At 41.4% G+C, this 21,383-nt stretch overlaps 1 protein-coding gene across 1 annotated transcript in view; it reads left to right on the forward strand.

The window, feature by feature from the left end:
- Positions 1–21,383, forward strand: part of PYGL (phosphorylase, glycogen, liver) — a 33,936-nt gene that overhangs the window by 10,439 nt on the left and 2,114 nt on the right. The window contains exons 4-18 of the mRNA XM_011999745.1: positions 2,756–2,887; positions 5,522–5,633; positions 5,970–6,052; positions 12,000–12,143; positions 12,375–12,467; positions 13,140–13,286; positions 13,614–13,777; positions 14,308–14,422; positions 15,620–15,721; positions 16,454–16,601; positions 16,721–16,779; positions 16,885–17,026; positions 18,623–18,830; positions 19,765–19,899; positions 20,389–20,455. Coding sequence (XP_011855135.1) covers positions 2,756–2,887; positions 5,522–5,633; positions 5,970–6,052; positions 12,000–12,143; positions 12,375–12,467; positions 13,140–13,286; positions 13,614–13,777; positions 14,308–14,422; positions 15,620–15,721; positions 16,454–16,601; positions 16,721–16,779; positions 16,885–17,026; positions 18,623–18,830; positions 19,765–19,899; positions 20,389–20,455 — 1,851 coding nt within the window. The remainder of the gene's footprint in view (positions 1–2,755; positions 2,888–5,521; positions 5,634–5,969; positions 6,053–11,999; positions 12,144–12,374; positions 12,468–13,139; positions 13,287–13,613; positions 13,778–14,307; positions 14,423–15,619; positions 15,722–16,453; positions 16,602–16,720; positions 16,780–16,884; positions 17,027–18,622; positions 18,831–19,764; positions 19,900–20,388; positions 20,456–21,383) is intronic.

Raw genomic sequence — 21,383 nt, forward strand, 5'->3', positions numbered from 1 at the left:
GGCAGAGGTTGCAACGAGCCAAGATTGTGGCACTGGACTCCAGCCTGGGTGACAGAGCGAAACTGTGTCTCAAAAAAATAAAAATAAAAATAAAAAGAGTAAATGCAACCTCTGACTTCCACAGGAGTCAAGGAGTGAACCCACAGGAGGAAGCTCAGAGCCCATCCTCTCTTATCTGAGCACTTCAGGCTTCTTGGGGGCAGGACAGTATATGATCCTGCTGTATTTCTCAGCAAAAAAAAAAAATGTCATCAGTTCTCCCATGGTCATGAGTTTTCAGAGGAAAACTGTTTCTGCCTCATCGTCCTCCTATTTCATATAATGCTTTCAGATGGGTTTTACAACAGCCCTGCATGCTGAAACAAGGCACACAGGCCTATGGTTCTTTCCTGTTACAGGAAGCAGTGTTCACATTGCTCAGTATTTTAAAACCCAAAATTGGCCCTTGCCTAAGTGCAGCATAAAGTATTTTGTAAGTCAGGGTGTTTTGATCCTTTGTTGATGTTTTCATTTTACTTATTATAGCGTTTCTAGTTATGAAGCTTGTGCTAATGGACTTTTTTTTTTTTTTTTTTTAGATGGAATCTCGCTCTGTAGCCCAGGCTGGAGTGCGGTGGCACAATCTCTGCTCACTGCAACCTCTGCCTCCCGGGTTCAAGTGATTCTCCTGCCTCAGCCTCCTGAGTAGCTAGAATTACAGGTGCCTGCCACCATGTCCAGCTAATTTTTGTATTTTTAGTAGAGACAGGGTTTCACCATGTTGGCCAGGCTGGTCTCAAACTCCTGACCTCATGATGCGCCCACCTTGGCCTCCCAAAGTGCTGCGATTACAGGAGTTGCCACCACACCTGGCCAAGTTAATGGACTCTTTAACAAGCTTCTTGTCAATTGGCAAACCTCAATGGTTTCTTTATTAAAATTTTAAGAAGATGTGACTTTCTGATGAGCTTAGGTCTCTCTCCAGCCTTCCCTAGGCTTCATCTTGCATCCGATACCTCCTCCTTCCTCCAGTGGCTCTCTAGCTCCTAGCTCTCCTAACTAAAGATGTTGTTGCTATGAGTCCCATTTCCATTCATCATGACGCTGGTAGTTAATATTAGTGGGAAGCTTACCAGCTTTCTTGATAAAAAGTCATTATCAAAGGTTGAATAAGTGAACGTGTATTCATTTGTCTAGCTGTTGACAATAATCTTTAGTGTTTATTTTTGTCTCTTCACACTGTTCCTGAAACAGGCATTACACTCATGTTTAGGTGATCATGAGATGTCCAACATTGTGTTTAATTCTTAAGCAATATCTTTTAAAACTACAGCTGAGTTTTCTAAGAGGTGGATATGAGGAATCAAATAGGTAAAATAACCATCTTGGAGATGATCTCATTGACAAAGCTGCTTTTTTTTTACCCCCTTCTGGCCAGAACACAATTCCATTTTTTAACGTATAGTCATGCACCACATAACGACATTTCAGTCAACAATAGAGCACATATGCATTGGTGGTCCCATAAGATGGTAATGGAGCTGCCTCCTACAGGTGTACCATTTCTTATGTCTTATACTGAATTTTTACTGTACCATTTCTATGTTTGGATGTGTTTAGATACACAAACACTTACCATCATGTTACCATTGCCTACAGTATTCAGTACAGTAACGTGCTGTACAGGTTTGTAGTCTAGGAGCAGGAGGCCATACCATATAGCTCAGGTGTGTAGTAGGCAACACCATCTGTGTTTGTATAAGTGCACTCTGTGATGTTTGCACAATGACAACATTGCCTAACAACACATTTTTCAGAATGTATCCCTGTCGTTAAGCAATCCACAACTGTATGTGTAATATTTTAAAGGTTAATAATTTACTTTAAAAATACATCCCCCTCCAATGTGTTTGGTGGTGGTGGTGTTCTTATTTTGATGTGTTTGTTTGTTTGTTGCAAATGAAAATGTATTTGATATCCAGGGTATCCTAAATAGAAGCCATAGTTTAAAATTGTATATAAGAAATATTTTGTTATACATTGACATAAATACCTAGAAAAATATTGAAATTGTCAATAAAATAAGTTCATTACTTCTTAGAATATGTTATTTTCAAAATAAACTATAATCTATAGTTCATTATCAAATCAAAATTACATAAGGATTAATATAAGCAAAGACTACGTAATGCAATAATGTTCTGTACCTGTATCAATAAGCTTGATTAAAAGAGTGTTCTGTAAGTAGCATTTTCTAACTGATTCTGTATATTCGAGCCACAAGAATCTTGACTGAACCCATTGTGTAGGACTCGACAGGCCCAGGTATCCAATGGTAAACATCCCCAGAAGGCCTCTGTCTTTAGCTGAAGCTGGACAATTGGATTCACAGATGTTAAGACACAGGCTGTGGAACACAGAGACCTAAGGGCAGATCTTATCTCTGTCATTTACTGTTTGACCTTGACATCTTATCTGTACCGTTTACTATTTGACCTTGAGCAGTTACAATTCCTCATCTTTAAAAGAGGAATCATAGTTCCCTCCTATATGGTTGATATAATGTGAGGATTAAATGCAGTCATACATATAAAATATTTAGAGCTGTATTAGCAAGTATTATTATTGTTAATTGTAGGCTGTAAAACAATTATAAAAGAGTACTCAGTATTCATAAGTTGTTTCAGTTAAAGATGTTTTAAACTTAATATAATTGAAGGGCTAGGTTCACATTTCCTCACAAATAAATTCTAAGCAATACTGTATCCTTTTGCAGGTAGAAGAAGCAGATGATTGGCTCAGATATGGAAACCCTTGGGAGAAGTCCCGCCCAGAATTCATGCTGCCTGTGCACTTCTATGGAAAAGTAGAACACACCAATACTGGGACCAAGTGGATTGACACTCAGGTATTCAGAGTGCTCGCATAGCCAGTATTTTGTATAGTATTTAGTTCAGCAGATAATACATTGACTATGTAGCATACAGTGTGATATTGAGTATAGGGCATGTCATGTATTGAGTAATAGAATATATTTTTGTAAATAAATCTGTTACTTCTCTTAGTGCAACCCACTCATTTTGGAGACAAGGGAGCTGAGGCCAAGAGAGGAGTGACTTTTACAAGGGTCATTTTGCAATCAACTTTGTCAGAAAATTATCGGTTTGTTTGTTTGTTTGTTTGTTTTTTGCTTTTCGGTGTTTTTTTGTTTTTTTTTTTTTGCACCAGAAAATTGTCAGTTCTATAGTAACCAGCATGCTTACCTCTTTGGTTTTATATTAAGGTATTGATAGCAAAATTGAATAATTTTAAATGTCATTCCTGGCTGGGTGCAGTGGATCACACCTGTAATCCCAGCACTTTGGGAGGCCGAGGCAGGCAGGTCACCTGAGGTCAGGAGTTCAAGACCATCCTGGCCAACATGGTGAAACCCCAATTCTACTAAAAATACAAAAATTAGCCGGGCGTGGTGGCCTATGCCTGTAGTCCCAGCTACTTGGGAGGCTGAGGCAGGAGAATTGTTTGAACCCGGGAGGCGGAGGTTGCAGTGAGCCAAGATCATGTCACTGCACTCCAGCCTGGGCGACAAAACAAGACTCCATCTCAAAAAAATAAAATAAAATAAAATAAAAATAAAAGTATGCAGTTTACACAATCAATCCTGGAAGCATTTTATTTACACTCTGGGTCCCACTGCTGAGCTAACCTGTATTTACAAAGCACCTCTAGATATTTTCATAATGTATCAAGAAATTCAATTAGAGAGAGTGTGTGTTTCTGGGCCCACAGAGTTAAGGTTAGGAGGCAGAGGTAATATAAGTGAGCTGGCCCAAGTCATGCAACTTAGCTTCATAGATTGAAGTAATCACATGAATTAACCCCAAACTGGTACCCAGTGAGCTCAGAGCATGAGGCCACATGTGCTCTGTGCATGCATGGGATGGCTTCCAATAAAGTCAAATGACACAGTCATGTGTCAGTTTAGGTCCTCGAGGAAACAGACACCAGAGAGAAGAAGTGCAAGTGACATACTGGGGGGATGCCTATGAAAGGTAAAGAGGAGAGGGAGCAGGACGAGGAAGTCTTCAGACTGTGACACAGGTGTGCCACCTGTGAAAAGTGAAGCGCAAAGAAGGAGGATTCTCATGGAGAGCCTCAGACCACAGTGCCACTCTGAGCAAGTGGCCAGGCTGATGGAGCCTGAGACTACAGATTGCCCATTAGAGAAGTCCCGGCCCTAGTGTCCCAGCCACATGGAGCATCCCAGAGAGCACAGCCTTGGTGTGAGCTCTGAGGGAGCAAGTTCTCTTTGAGGTTCTCTGAAAGAAGATCTAAGCTGTGCACTTCCTGGGCTGCCTTAATTATGCTTCAAAGGTCAGAAGAGTCAAACTCTTGTTTGAACCGAGACTCAATCCCAGCCTGCAAATGACTTTCCCTGATTGATTACAACTTCCTTTAAAAGTCCAGAGACTTTTGTCTCTTAATGAAAGATATTTAAATGGGGGTAATTTATTACTTTGAGGTCACGGTGATCATGAAAGCATGACTGAATATATGTGATTGATATGGACTAGAATGCTTCATTCATTCACAATTTGGCAGACCAAATTAAAGAGATGCGTGTTTAGGTTTCAGTGCTGCCGTGACTGTGACCTTGGGCAAGTCACTTCTCTCTCAGCTTCAGCTCCCTCATGTCCAAAATAAGTGGGTTGCACTAAATAAGATCCAGCATCCTCCAGTTCAATTATTCTGTCATTCTCCTTCCTTCGAGCTTGACTCTGATGAGGCAGGGAATAAAAATGAATCATTTCTCACATGAATTTTCGATGCACTGTGAAACATACTTCATCTTCCTCTTCTCTATTTCAGTGACTGTCACAAAGATCAAGCTAGATTTTCCAAAACTTACCTCTTAGACTCAACTCAGCTAATTATCAGTTGATTTGGCAGATCACTATAGGAATCACTAAAATAACTCCTTATGCAACTTTAAAAATCTAGCACAGCATTTTAAATATTATATGAGATGTTATAGCTTCATAAATTTCCTATTCCATTGATTTTCATCATATTTGAAATCAGATCACTGAAAAACCTATGCAAAATGTATTCTAAGTGCTATTTTTTGTTGGGTACAGATTCACATTGTCACTTTGTTTGCATATCATATTTTATTATTATTAGAGCAATGGCTTGATATGAAACATGAAAGATAAACTTTTTTGAATACCAATACCATATCATTCCATTCCACTGCATTTATATCAGGGCAAGGACACATAGAGAGTCAACATAGAAACATTATAAAGGACCATCAGTGTGGATAGTTCCAGTCACTAGATTGTACCAGGTGGGGGAGGAACCACATGTTCCTCTAATACCCTTTGCAGCCCTGGGACCCTCTTCTCCATTTAGGCCTCACACAATTTGAGTTGGTGATGGAGCCAGGAATAGAATTCCATTGCAGCCTCTCAGCCCCATGTTCAACCTATGTCATCACACTTGGGAAACAATGAGCAGCTGTTTCTGTTTAATCCTACAGGTGGTCCTGGCTCTGCCATATGACACCCCGGTGCCCGGCTACATGAACAACACTGTCAACACCATGCGCCTCTGGTCTGCTCGGGCACCGAATGACTTTAACCTCAGAGACTGTGAGTACAGCACAGGTCTTGGTTTCTTTATGCGTGTGCTTAATCTTTTTGATTGCTAGTTAAAACCAAATTGAGCTTGAAACAAACAAACAAAAAAGCCTTGAGTTTCTGATCTGAACTTCAGTGACTAAGCAGGTGTTGTATGGAGGAAGTAGGGAGGGCATTTTTCAAGCAATTCTCATGTGAAGTCCAGCATGATGGTGTGTTGAAATCCTTTGGGATTTTTAGGAACTTTAGGAATCCCACATGACACACAGCACAGAGCCAGTGAGATCAAGAGGTTTCCAACAACAATGGCTGGTTTCTCTATTTATTGTTTCTCTAACTTTCCCCTAGTTAATGTTGGAGACTACATTCAGGCTGTGCTGGACCGAAACTTGGCCGAGAACATCTCCCGGGTCCTCTATCCCAATGACAATGTGAGTGATCAAGGTTGCTTTCTTAGTGGCAACAGGAGCAGTTTATTTCACAAGAGCCTGTTCAGTAACCTATAAAACACATTTAATATCAATGTTTTTCCATGTGCAGAAGCAGCTCCATATTTCTTCCTGAATTGTCTAGATTTCCCCTCCCAACCAAGTAAGGAAAACAAATCTGTATAGTTCATGAAATCAGAATTTATATTTTGCCCTTGATTAGTGACCCCATCACTAATGGGGAAGTTCTAGAGATGTATTTTAAAACAAAACCTGGATACAAGAGATGAAGTAAATCACTGGTGAAGCACTACTTCCTTTCCAGATAGAAAGTTTATCTGCAAAGTCAGAAGACACTGAAGATTTCCTGCCTCGCCTCTTCTCTCACTGACTAGGCCCTTTCTGGTCCTCTACCCTGATGCTAGATGGAGTCAGATACCCTGGGGTAGTCCCATGAGCAAACGCCTGTTTCTCCTGCCACTAACTTGTATCTTTTTCTTTTGCATCTTTTTCTTATCGTCAATTCAATTATTCTAATTTTATTATAAATATAGCTTGGTTAAGAAAAAACACTTGGGGCCAGGTGCAATGGCTCATGCCTGTAATCCCAGCACTTTGGGAGGCTGAGGCGGGCAGATCATTTGAGGTAAGAAGTTCAAGACCAGCCTGGCCAACATGCAGGAAAATCGCTTGAGCCTAGGAGACAGAGGTTGCAGTGAGCCAAGACTGCACCACTGCACTCCAGCCTGGGTGACAGAGTGAAACTCCGTCTCAACACACACGCGCGCGCGCGCGCGCACACACACACACACACACACACACACACACACCACTTGGAACTGGATCTCAGGTAACTGCTATTGATTCTTAGTTGTTTTAAATATATGTAACTCTAAACTTCTCTATGGGTAAAATCCTTTTCATGAAGCTGTAATGATTTTTTCAAAGTTTTCTCAGAAGCAATAAAATTAGCACTCTGCTTTACAAAGATGGCAGAAAACAAGGATCTTGGGGGGACTAGGACATGAATAGTCCTTAATACCAGATGTCCACCTGCTGTTAAATCATGATCCCTCAGAAGGGAAGATGATTACATGGATTTTGCTGGAGCATTTTTAGGAACCTAATGGTATATGTTATTATTCCTTTGTGGAAAACATTGTGGCTTCAGTACATTTCAGGGAAATCTCTAACCCAAAAGCAAAAAGTTATTCTATGTCAGGGTCAAAGTAAGAATTCTTCCAAGTCTGGGACCATACTGCCAACCTAAACCCAGGCTGCAGGGCCTTGAAATTCATCTTCCTGTCTTCAGTAAGGACCAAAGCTAATTTTACTGGGAAATAATCATCTGCAGTAACTGACAATATATACGAAGTTAGCACGGGGCAAAAAGTTGACTAGATTTGTTGGGTAAAAGGGAGCTCTCAGGATCATGTTTTTGTTTGTTTGTTTTTAAGAGTGAGCTGATAAATCCTTTTGTACTGTAATTACAATAACAAATTCATTCTTCTCAACTTGGCCATAGCCCTAGTCCAAACATTAGTTTCTCTTCCAGGAAGCCTGCACCTTTCTTCACTCTGCAGCTTTGAGATATCTGTTCCCTGCTTAAAACTCTTGAAAGACTTTGGATCACCTATAAGAGAAGGACAGAATCTTAGTCATGTTACCTAAGTTCTTCATTGATGTGGTTACCAGTCCCCTGATGCATCTTCCATGATTTTGCCCCAACAATAGGCCCCAGCTGTGCAGGACTATTGACCCTGTTGCTTCCCACCTCCATGCCTTGCATGGCATCCGTTGCTTGCAGGGAATATTCTGACCCTGTGTGTCAATTCTGACACATTCCTACTCATCTTTTAGGGCTTAGGTTAAGAATTACCTGATCACCCAGGTTCTCAAAATAGTGTATATTTAGCTTAACTTAATTTAAAAAAAAAAAAAAATCATCACATTGTATTTATAGCCTTGTTTATATCCCCCCTCTGCCTACTAATTTGAACTTCTTCAAGTCAAGGACTGTGTGTAATTAATCATTTTATTTCTAGGACCTTAAAACTTTCCTGGCTCAATAAATGTTACAGTTTATTAGAGATGGATTCCATAGTGCTATTTATTATGTTTTAGAATAATGACTTCATAACTTTTACAATGATACATGTCATTAGAAAAAATATACAAGTAACATAAAAAGTACCAAGAATAAAATAAAAGCTGGTTCCTAATTCTACCACCTATAAATTTCCGTTGGTACAGGTTGAGTATGCCTTATCCAAAATGCTTGGGACCAGTAGTGTTTCAGAATTCAGATGTTTTCAGATTTTGGAATATTTGCATATATAATGAGATATCTTGAGGATGGGACCCAAGGATAAATACAAAATCCATTTATGTTTCATAAACACATTATACACACAGCCTGAAGCAATTTTGTATAATATTTTTAGCAATTTTGTGCATGAAACAAAGTTTTGACTCTGTGTTGATTATGACCTGTCACATGAGGTCAGGGGTAGAATTTTCCACTTGGCTGTGTCACATGAGTACTCAAAAAGTTTCAGATTTTAGATTTCCAGATTAGAGATGCTCAACCTGTACTATCAATCCAGACAGTTTTCTATTAATGACTTTTAATTTTTAATCCAGACTTTTAATTTTTATCAAAGTTGTATATACACATAATTGATTTTCTGGGTACTTACTTCCATATTTCTGAATAACATGCAGTTATTGCTACTTGTTGATTTTTTTTCATTTTTACAATTGTTTGTTGACTCCTCACCATTGAAGATGGAGAATCTAGCTCACATCCTCACATGTACTCCCACCCTCACCACATGAACACATACTTCCCATCCCCAATTCTCTCAACATGCTTACATCATAATTTCCACTAACTCCTTAATCAGCATTTACATTATTATGACTATGTAATGCTACAGACAGCTGATCTGTGCATATGTGTGTCCTCATATAATGATTACTTTTCCTTTTCTTAAAATGTTTAACTTATCCTGGAATTAATAATTTTAATTTCTTTGCTTGCTTGGTTTTCTGATGAATTTTCCCTAATTTAGCCCATACTATGCCCAGTTATATACATTTCCTCTCAATATGTTCACTTTGGTTATTCTATTAACTTAGTCTTTTTTTCTGATAAATACTTTTTAGTTCATTTAAATATCCCCTTTTAATAGCTAAATCCCAGAGGAAAATGCTAATTCTAGGAATGTGTTTAACTGAAAAAGACTCATATTTCCATTTAAGTTTAGGCAATTATTCTTGACAGGAGGTACACTAACTAATGTTGCAATAAAGCCTTCATCAAGTATCTCATACTTAAGCAAAGACCTCAAATCATAGTTTGTAACTTATTGCAGCCTTCATTCAAAATATGCTTTATGGCCTGGTGCAGTGGCTCATGCCTGTAATCCCAACACTTTAGGAGGCTGACATGGGCAGATTGCTTGAACTCAGGAGTTCGAGGCCAGTCTGGGCAATATGGTGAAACCCTGTCTCTACAAAAAGTACAAAAATTAGCCAGGCATGGTAGCGCATGCCTGTAATCCCAGCTACTTGGGAGGCTGAGGCAGGAGAATCGCTTGAACCCGAGAGGCAGAGGCTGCTGTGAGCTGGAATCAGATCACGCCACTGCACTCCAGCCTGGGCAACAGAGTGAGACTCCATCTCAAAAAAAAAAAAAAAAAAAATAGCCAGGCATGGTGGTGCATGCCTGTAGTCCCAGCTACTCAGGAAGCTGAAGTAAGAGGATTGCTGGAGACTGGGAGGCAGAGGTTGCAGTGAGCCAACATCACGTCACTGCACTCTAGCTTGGGCAACAGAGCCAGACCCTGTCTCAAAAATATAAATATAAATATATTAATATATATGTTTAATATATTTTAATATAATATTTTTATTATATATACACATATATATTTGTTTTATATTATCTGTGATCAAGGAAATCACTGATATATTCCTATCAGACTAAAAAACTCTGACATAGGTCAGTGACATAGAATCACTGGCCTAGGTCAGTGATTATACTTTTAAGTATTAGGGAGTTTAGAGCCCCAGATATTCTATATGCAGACCTCTATGCTCATATTCATTTGTTTTAATAAGACTTTGGTCCAAGGCTTACATTTCGGGGGTGGGGTGCTCATCATTTAAAAAATTTTAATTTTAATAGTTTTAAGGGTACATGTAGTTTTGGTTACATGGATAAGTTCTTTAGTGGTAATTTCTGAGATTTTACACACCTGTTACCTGAGCAGTATACACCCAATAAATTGCCTTTTATCCCTCAAGTCCCCAAAGTCCATTACATCATTGTCTTACCTTTGCATCCTCATAGCTTAAGCTCCCACTTACAAGTGAGAACACGCAATATTCGGGTTTCCATTCCTAAGTTACTTCACTTAGAATAATAGCTTCCAGCTTCATCGAAGTTGCTGCAAAAGACATTATTTTGTTCCTTTTTGTGGCTGAGTAGTATTTCATGGTATATGTGTGTGTGTGTGTATATGTGTGTGTGTGTATATATATATATATATCACATATTCTTTATCCACTCATTGGTTGATGGGCACCTAGACTGATTCCATATCTTTGTAATTGCGAATTGTGCTGCCATAAACGTGTGTGCGTGCGTGTGTCTTTTTCATATAATGACTTCTTTTCCTTTGGCTAGATGTCCAGTAGTGGGATTGCTGGATCAAATGGTAGTTCTACTTTTAGTTCTTTGAGGAATCTCCATACTGTTTAACATAGTAGCTGCACTAATTTACATTCCCACCAGCAGTGTAGAAAGTGTTCCCTTTTCACCACATCCACACCAACACCTAATGTTTTTTGACTTTTTAATTATGGCCGTTCTTGCAGGAGTAAGGTGGTATCTCATTGTGGTTTTAATTTGCATCTCCCTGATAATTAGTGATATTGAGCATTTTTTCATATGCTTCTTGGCTGTTTGTATATCTTCTTTTGAGAATTGTCTATTCATGTCCTTTGCCACTTTTTCATGGGATTATTTTTTTTCTTGCTGATTTGTTTGAATTCCTTGTAGATTTTGGATATTAGTGAAGGCTTACATTTTTAATAGAAGCTACAGTTTTTAATTCTGTGACCAGGTAAAGACAGGGCAGCTCCATGATCTATAAAAATTGAAGGGTGATGGCTCAGGGTTAGGACCGTTTATTGGTGACATTTACACGGTTTTGCTGACCGACAGCAAATTTATGTGGGAGGAACTTGGAAGGTGGCCGCCATCGTGGCCTCTAAGGCCTCCACCCTGCACACCATGGCCTGGCTGCAATCCTGTCTCACAGTCATGTAGGGCATTCTCAGCCAGTCGTGGTTCTCCACACGGTCCACGGCTGCCAGTGCTTCCTGATACGTTGCCTGCCAGGAATGTGACTGCAGTGAGGAAGGCGGTCATGGACATGGTGCTGGTTGTGTTCAGCTGCAGGAACTGGAGATAAGGTTGGAGGCCAAGTGTCCTTAGGCTGTCATTAACCTTTTCCTTCATCTTCTTCCCTACTTCCGAAAGTACTTGGTACTACCAATTCCTGAGCCTTGAGGGGCTCCAATGTACACACTGAGTTGCTTTTTGGCTTTTCCCCACTACCAGGTCAGGATTTGGCTGTCTTAGGTCTTCTGAATCACTTACCATTCATGCATCTGGTTTTCAGCCTCTAAAAGGTTGTTGCTATTGTCTTTATCCCAACCTCTTTATCTTTGATCTGTATGCCTTTAGAGAATCCTTTTAGTGCCATTTTCATGGGGTCTCAGGAAAGAGCAAAGGCTCACAGTTTGGCGTTCAAACCACCACCCCTCAGCAGATGTCCAGTGGGCCTTAGTCCTAAAGTTTCCAGGGCACGAGACACCAGTAACATTTTGGCCACACCTATAATATGAACCACTTTCATTCTATCTCTCTGGCTTGAAGTTTTTTGAAGGGAAGGAGCTAAGATTGAAGCAGGAATACTTTGTGGTGGCTGCAACCTTGCAAGATATCATCCGCCGTTTCAAAGCTTCCAAGTTTGGCTCCACCCGTGGTGCAGGAACTGTGTTTGATGCCTTCCCGGATCAGGCAAGTATTTAGTCTGTGGATGCAAGTGGGGTCCACTGAGGGACTGACTGGGATTTCCCATCAGATTAATTCCTCTCTCTCAGTGCTAAAAACGTTGAGCAGGAATAGTGTGCATCAAGCATTTCACAGAAGGTGGGCATATCATCCAGTGCTTTCTCTAGATGTGTTAGGACAAGGAAGCCAGACCCTGAGCCATCCGTTGCCTTCATGTTGATGTCTTTCCCCACCCAGGTGGCCATCCAGCTGAATGACACTCACCCTGCACTCGCCATCCCTGAGCTGATGAGGATTTTTGTGGATATTGAAAAACTGCCCTGGTCCAAGGTCTGGATAGTTTGGCTTCTTTTTCCTTTAATTAACCAGAATGGCTGCAGGTGAAAGACTGCCAAAAACTCCCTTTTTAGTTTTTCAAAGTAAGTTATTGTTGCTAACTTTCAACAGTTAAAGGTATATTTTCCCTGATGCTGACATTTCTCCATCCTTAGAGTTTTACAGGGAGTAAGACTATAAAATAAATGAGTACATTCCTAATGGGACACAAATCAGTAGCTGTATTAAGGCTTATATTGTTTACCATTTTTGTGTGGAAAAAGATTAAAAATTAAGTTCTCTAACCTCAGAAGACAGCTAATTGAGTGTCCCCAATGTTTTAGAAGTCAGCATTTTACATACTTTGTACTTGCTGAGAGCACTGCTTATGGTTTTATCCCTCAGTTTTTGTGTATTTAATAAATGAAAGACATGTAAGGATAGTAGATAGATTGATCGGAATGCTGTCTTAAGTTTCATCAGGTAGCTTTACAAATGACTTCCCCCTCACACCCAGAACATGTTTCCATTATCTGGACTATTCGGGAATTAGTGGAATTGAGTGTGTCTGACTATGCACACTTGGATTTGTCCTGTTGCAGGCAGGGCAGGGTTGAAGAAGGGTTTGGCCTGTGCAGTGGGGTGCCCGCCTTCAGGGCAAGCAGCTGACTCCTTCCTTTCCCCCAGGCTTGGGAGCTCACCCAGAAGACCTTCGCCTACACCAACCACACAGTGCTCCCAGAAGCCCTGGAGCGCTGGCCCGTGGACCTGGTGGAGAAGCTGCTCCCTCGACATTTGGAAATCATTTATGAGATAAATCAGAAGCATTTAGATGTAAGTCATTTTGAGAGATTTTTTTTCTTTTCATGAGCGTAAGGTCTTAAGGTGTTAGAGATGGCTACAGTGTTCCCTCTTACCAAACATCTTTCGATCATTGATACAGCAAAAGTACTTGAGTCCCAGTGGGGCTCCGGCAAAGGCAGCTTTTTGAAAGTGCTGAAATGGAGAGATGGCACCTCCGCAGAACTAACTCACCCCCTCCCCGTGGACGTGAAATTTATATTGAGTACACCAAAGATGTTGCTTAAGACATGAACAACGTTATCCCAATGTTGCTTTAAACCTGAGTGACCAGCAAGGGCTTTCTCTTCCTTTGGCTAGAAAATTGTGGCCTTGTTTCCTGAAGATGTGGACCGTCTGAGAAGGATGTCTCTGATAGAAGAGGAAGGAAGCAAAAGGATCAACATGGCCCATCTCTGCATTGTGGGTTCCCACACTGTGAATGGCGTGGCTAAAATCCACTCAGACATCGTGAAGACTAAAGTGTGAGCCTGCATTACTCTGACAGTGGGTCTGACACTGATCTATTAATGGAATGATGCTACTAAATGCAGGGTTGCACTTAGGGATGAGGAAAGGCTTTGTTCAAATGTTTAAAAGTATTTTCTTCTATACAAAAAAAAAAAAACTCTTCTCTAAAAAAAAAAGAAAAGGAAAGAAAAAAATGCTTTCCTCTCAGAGTCATCTTAATTCTAGACATAGGAGCCAAAACAAATAAACAAACAAAAACAAAAAAATACCAAAAAACTATTCTACTGAAAGTGTGGTATATATGTCAGTGTAAAGAAGTCAGATGGAGGTGACTAGATTTGGAATTTTTCTGGTAATTCTTTTGAGTTGCAAATGAATTTCTATTTAAATGACAGCCATAGCTACTGTCAGCCTGTCCCTTCACCTTTATTTAACCTTTCTAAGCCTGTACTTGGCTTCTTGAATATAATTCCAAACTTTATCCAGTGTGCAGGACCCTTTGCCGTTTCAGCCAAATTCAGTGATGTGTCTACTCTGTCTCCAGATTCAAGGACTTCAGTGAACTGGAACCTGACAAGTTTCAGAATAAAACCAATGGGATCACTCCGAGGCGCTGGCTCCTACTCTGCAACCCAGGACTTGCAGAGCTCATAGCAGAGGTAACTGGGAAGTGCTGAGGGGAAAGGAGGCCTGACTCGAATGCAAGAGGCATATGACTATACTTGTAACTTGTAAATCCAGTCTGCAGCAGGGCTGGCTTCTTCAGCATGTGGCTTGTGCAGTCATACAGGGCTCCATGCTGGGTTTAATTATCTGCCGTAGTCATCTTGAAATTATTATTATTACCCAGGCTGGAGTGCAGTGGCGCCATCTCGGCTCACTGCAAGCTTCGCCTCCTGGGTTCACACCATTCTCCTGCCTCAGCCTCCCAAGTAGCTGGGACTACAGGCGCCCGCCGCCACGCCCGGCTAATTTTTTGTATTTTTAGTAGAGACAGGGTTTTACCATGTTGGCCAGACTGGTCTCGAACTCCCGACCTCAGGTGATCCGCTCTTCCTTGGCCTCCCAAAGTGCTGGGAATACAGGCATGAGCCATCACACCCAGCCATCATCTTGAAATTCTTAATTTTGGAACAAAAGGTACTGCAAATTATGTAGCTAGTTGCAGCTAACAGTATTCATAGGACACCCCCAAAGAAGATGGTTTTCTCTAGTAAAAGAGGATAATAAAGCTCATATAAATAACTAACAAAACCAGGGTTCCTGGTCACTCTTTTAAGTAGATTTCCTGTTTTTAACACTTTAATACCAGTGAAGCTGGCCGGATGTGATGGCTCATGCATGTAATCCCAGTGCTTTGGGAGGCCTAGGCAGGAGACTCACCTGAGGCCAGGAGTTTGAAACTAGCCTGGGCAACATGAGACCCCCCTCCCACCACCACCCATCTCTACAAAAATAAAAAAATTAGCCAGTTGTGGTGGCATGCACCTGTAATCCTAGCTACTCGGAAGCTGAGGCAAGAGGATTGCTTGAGCCCAGGAGGTCAAGGCTGCAGTGAGCTATTATCATGACATTGCACTCCAGTCTGGGTGACACGGTGAGATCCTGTCTCCAAAAAAATTAAATAAAAATAAAAATAATTTTTAAAAACCACTGAGACTACATTTAAGATACTATCAAAAGTGTTCTTCCCACATAGACTTTATAGCCTCTTCTTTGAGTCAAACTATCCCATGTTCTGTGTGATACGTGAACCACACTGTGGTAGGTGACGGAGAGAAATACTGACAGAAACTGCCCATGTGGACTTGATTACCATCCCCAAATTGAAGTCACCTTTTCCTTTGACTTGAAAGAAAATTGGAGAAGACTATGTGAAAGACCTGAGCCAGCTGACGAAGCTCCACAGCTTCCTGGGTGATGATATCTTCCTCCGGGAACTCGCCAAAGTGAAGCAGGTGAGCCTTCCAGGTGTGGGTCCCCTCCCAGGTGCTCACTTGGAGAGTTTATCCTGTAGTTTTTGTTTGTTTATTTTTTGAGACAGAGTCTCACTCTGTCACCCAGGCTGGAGTGCAGTGGTACGATCTCGGCTCACTGCAACCTCCGCCTCCCGGGTTCAAGCCATTCTCCTGCCTCAGCCTCCTGAGCAGCTGGGATGACAGGCGCCCACCACCACGCCTGGCTAATTTTTGTATTTTTAGTAGAGATGGGGTTTCACTATGTTGGCTAGGCTGGTCTCGAACTCCTGACCTCAAATGATCCGCCCGCCTCGGCCTCTTAAAGTGCTGAGATTACAGCCATGAGCCACCATGTCCGGCCTATCCTGTAGTTTTTAAAAACAGACTACCCAGCCAGATGCAGTGGCTCATCCCTGTAACCCTAGCACTTGGGAGGCCAAGGAGGGTAAATCACCTGAGGTCAGGCGTTCAAGACCACTCTGGCCAACATGGTGAAACCCCACCTCTACTAAAAGTACAAAAATTAGCCAGGCAGTAGGGGCGTATACCTGTAATCCCTGACAGGATAGTCGCTTGAATGTGGGAGGTAGAGGCTGCTGTGATCTGAGATCATGCCACTGTACTCCAGCCTGGGCATAAGAGTGAGACTCCATCTCAAAAAAAAAGAAACACCGGACGACCCAATGCTTCTAAACCAAAAGAGCTCTCTGGCACCATGCACTGTCTCAACAGGAGAATAAGCTGAAGTTTTCTCAGTTCCTGGAGAAGGAGTACAAAGTGAAGATCAACCCATCCTCCATGTTTGACGTCCAGGTGAAGAGGATACATGAGTACAAGCGACAGCTCTTGAACTGTCTGCACGTGATCACGATGTACAACCGTGAGTCAGTCCTGTAGCCAACAAGCCCTCTTGCAGGTGGAAGCAGCAGCCTCAGCGTAGGTCTCACTGCCCTGACCATCAGCTGTCTTCCATTCCATCCACTTCTCCATCTTTTTCAGGCATTAAGAAAGACCCTAAGAAGTTATTCGTGCCAAGGACAGTTATCATTGGTGGTAAAGTAAGTTGATTCTATTCAGTGGGGACTTGAGGGCTCTAATCTCTTGCCATTCTTCTGCTTCATCATGGCTGCCTTCTGTCAACGCGTTTGACCTTCTTCCCCAAGGCTGCCCCAGGATATCACATGGCCAAAATGATCATAAAGCTGATCACTTCAGTGGCAGATGTGGTGAACAATGACCCCATGGTTGGAAGCAAGTTGAAAGTCATCTTCTTAGAGAACTACAGAGTATCTCTTGCTGAAAAAGGTACTACCCTCATTGCAAAACATGCAGGGGCAAGGGCAAACTCTAGAGATTACATGGTATCAAAGATGGGGCAGCCAACCTCCAGGAACTAGTAACTTAGGATAGAAGGTGTCACTCTTGTGCAGAATAAGGGCCTAAGGTAAGAGGTTTTAAAGTGACCCAAGTAACAATGAAATTGATGTCCTGGAGTCAATATCACAGGATTATACTTGCAAGTACATTTTCTTCCAAGCCAGTGAGAGCTAGGTGCTGGGGGAGGCAGCCCTGAGGTTTCCACGTCATTCAGAACCCACTCTATAAAATAGGGGAAAGGTCTTCAGTTCCCAGCCCCAGTTTTGCAAGAGAACACCAATTCCCCAGTCCTCAGATATTCCTTTGGTCACCCTGTGAGAAGAAGGGCTGTCACTTGCTCTTGTAGCAATAATAAATGAGGGCAGACGTCAGGCTGCCAAAGCACAAGGCTTAGATGTGCCTCACATGGGCACTCCAGCATCAAGCATGATGCTCCCACATGGGGACAGCCAGATGGGCAAGAAGCCAGTGTCCCTTTCTCTTCCACTGGGACCTTTGGTTATTTGGGTCACAAGCTCACAGAGCACCATCCACATGCAAATGCCCAACTGTGTATTCACCCACTTCCCAAACTGAAAAGGTAGAAAGGGAGCTTTTTCTTTTCGTGGTGTTTTTAGCTCCTCTGATGTTACTGTTTAAGAACTGTCTGCGTGAAGAGAAAAGAGCCAGGTTCCTAGGGATGCAAAAGAAGATACATCTAATCCACAAATAAGCTCTCAGAGTAAAGCAGAAAAGTGGTCCTGACCTTTGTAGTCAAAGGAAGTGCTTCAGGCAGCTCAAATCAGTCTGAAAGGTCAGAGGCTTGATGTCTAGCCCCAGGCATACCTCAATTATGTGTGGCTTATTTCCCCGCAGTGAAAGTGGAAGGAAGGAAGTGAGAAGTAGAAGGAATGCAGACAATCCAATCTCAAGTTGCCAAAGAGGAGTCCTGGAGAGACACTCTGAATCAAGAAAGAGATGTTCAGTCTGGGCAACATAGGGAGACCCCATACCTACAAAAAATTTTAAAAATTAGCTGGACATGGTGGCGCTTGCCTGTAGTTGCAACTACTCGGGAGGCTAGGGCAGGAAGATTGCTTGAGCCTAGGAGGTCAAGGCTGCAGTGAGCTATAATCACACCACTGCACTCCAGCCTGGGTGACAGAGTGAGACCCTGTACCAAAAAAAAAAAGAAAGAAAAAAAGAAAAATTTCGATGTATTTTATAAAGTAGAAGAAATGAAACCATAACAAAAATTGGAAGGAATAAAAGAAGAGGAATGTAGTATCAATGTTTGTAGCAGTCAGTAGATACTCTTCAAAGTTTATAGCTTGAGAAAGAAATATCAACATATAAAATGGACAAAAGTGGTTGCCCGAGTCAAAGGGAAAGAGTGTGATCTGCCTTCTAGACCATTTGAATGTTTATCTTGATGTGCATGTATTACTTTAATTATCAAAACAGCCCAACTTAATAAATGCTTCAATACAATATAAGCGGATCTAGAGAGACAAAATTACTAATATTAACTTGCCTTTCTTGCAGTCATTCCAGCCACAGATCTGTCAGAGCAGATTTCCACTGCAGGCACCGAAGCCTCGGGGACAGGCAATATGAAGTTTATGCTAAATGGGGCCCTAACCATCGGGACCATGGATGGGGCCAACGTGGAAATGGCAGAGGAAGCCGGGGAAGAGAACCTGTTCATCTTTGGCATGAGGGTAGATGATGTGGCTGCTTTGGACAAGAAAGGGTGAGAGAATAGCTTCTCTTTGCTGGTCACCTCCCCCGGCCCAAGAAGGTATGTGACCTCAGAGGGCTTCCTGCCCACACAGGTATCCCATTGAGGTTGGATCACATATGAGGTGGCAGCAGAACATCTCCCACGATGAGGCAGGAGAGCCTCCTGGCCACAGATTCATATTATTAAACCCAGCAAGTAAAAGGACAGACACACGGAGGAGTTGCTATTTGTTATTGGCCATTGCAGAGCTGGCCTCAAAGAGCTATTCTTTCCTCCATATGTATGATTTTCACTTTGATCAAAAGATGAACTAGTTTCTAGTTGAAAGGGTGACCTATAATTTAAATCACGATCTAGTGCTCCTTTAAGATATCAAAGAAATGGACTAAAATGTGATAGAGAATGGATATGGGTGTACGGAAGTACTTGGAAACATTTATTTTCATTTAATATCTGGATGGGTTTATTAACCTGAGTTCAAGCACAAAATAAAGAGTACTGCCCAAAGAATCAACATTTGGAGGATGTTGAATATAATTCCTGACCCTTGGAAGTCAGTTTCACTCAGTAGCAATAACTTTTGAGAATCTGTGGATCCGAAAAGCAACTGATCCACTTAATACAATGTTCATTTAGAGCCATAAAGTCTGCTTTGAAATGGACCTTGCTGTATTCTACCACATTAGACTCTTGCTCTTTGACTAGAGTTTTCATTATCTATTGTTCTTAGTGTCTTTGGTTATAAGGAATCAAATTTACAAAGAGAAAAACTTACAGATCTAGTTAAAAGTTATATATACTCATGGTGAAATCTATAATGACTTATTTGAATGCTAGTATTTCTGAATGCATTTTTTCACAGTGAACGCAGTGTCTAGTGTGTTGTTAATCATACACAATAACAGAGCCTTTTTCTTATCACCCACCCACCCCTACCCCACAGGTATGAGGCAAAAGAATATTATGAGGCACTTCCAGAGCTGAAGCTGGTCATCGATCAAATTGACAATGGCTTTTTTTCTCCCAAGCAGCCTGACCTCTTCAAAGATATCATCAACATGCTATTTTATCATGACAGGTGAGTTCCCATAAGAAGATGGTGCTATTTGGATCATGAAAGGGGGACAAGAAAATCTTAAACCAACCAACTCTAAAACCAACAAGAAAATCTTAAACCAATCTTAAACCAACTTAAACCCACTCATGTAGATTAGCATAGATTAGCATGATCTGCTCAGGTAATCTAGGCTTGGGAAAAAAGTTAGATATTCCCCACCAACGATGCCAGTAAGGTTTAAGAATAACACACACAAATCCGGTTCTGTTTTTCTCCTTCCACTGATATTCCCAACTTGCAAATGCATCCAAGTGATGACATTCTCACATGTGAGAAGAACCATAAGAAGGTTGAGGGCTGGTTAAAATTCTTACAAACAGAAATATGAATTTGGTAAACCAGCCATGGCTGACATCAAGCAAAAGATGATTTTACATGGAATCTTAGCGAATATCTGTTAATGAAGCTTTTGACTGTTTTTTTTTTTCCCTTCCAATCACAATATAAAAGGTTTAAAGTCTTTGCAGACTATGAAGCCTATGTCAAGTGTCAAGATAAAGTGAGTCAGCTGTACATGGTGAGTAAATTGCCAAGATTTATTAAAAAACCAATTTACTATGATTCATTAAAATGTGTGTTTTTAAATTAAATCTAAATAGCAGGTCCCCATTAAGCAATCAAACAACAACAACAATAAAATAAAATATAATAAAACAACAACAACAACAACAAACCTTGACTTTTCCCAAGTTCAGGCCAAGGTTAAGATTTGACATTTCAGCAGCAGTTGTAATTTTTTTTTTTTTTTTTTTTTTGAGACAGATCTCGCTCTGTCACCCAGACGGGAGTGCAGTGGCGTGATCTTGACTCACTGCAACCTTCACCTCTCAGCCTCCCAAGTAGCTGGGATTACAGGCACATGCCACCACACTCAGCTAGTTTTTGTATTTTTAGTGGAGATGGGGTTTCACCTTGTTGGCTGGGCTGGTCTAGAACTCCTGACCTCAGGTGATTCACCCATCTCTGCCTCCCAAAGTGCTGGGATTACAGGCGTGAGCCACCATGCCCAGCCAGTTGTAAATTTTTTAATATCCAAGTTTTTTAAAAGTCACAAATAATTCAATACTTATTGAGCACCCACTCTGTAGCAGGCATGTCCTGGAAGCTAAGGAAATCAGTCCTCAGAGGGGCATTAGGCGTCTTTGTTATGCCAGGCACCGTGCTGGCACTGAGAACATAGCATGAGCAAAGTCGAGGTCTCTCCCTCCCTCCCCTCACTCAAGGAGCCTGTTTGAACATCGAGGTTCTTAACCAGAGGTACACATCAGAATCACCAAGGTAGCTTCATCATAATACAGATGCCAGCCCCCACACTGAGAGATTCTTTCCCAGTAGTGGGTGGGGTCACCATCCATATTTGAAAAACCTGCCATGATGATTCTAAGGCTAAACCATGGTTTATTAAGGTAAGGACTGACCCCTATTCTTTGAAAGTTGTAAAATAA

The sequence above is a fragment of the Mandrillus leucophaeus genome, unplaced genomic scaffold (genome assembly GCF_000951045.1).
Source record: "Mandrillus leucophaeus isolate KB7577 unplaced genomic scaffold, Mleu.le_1.0 Scaffold60, whole genome shotgun sequence".
Classification (NCBI taxonomy): Eukaryota; Metazoa; Chordata; class Mammalia; order Primates; family Cercopithecidae; genus Mandrillus; species Mandrillus leucophaeus.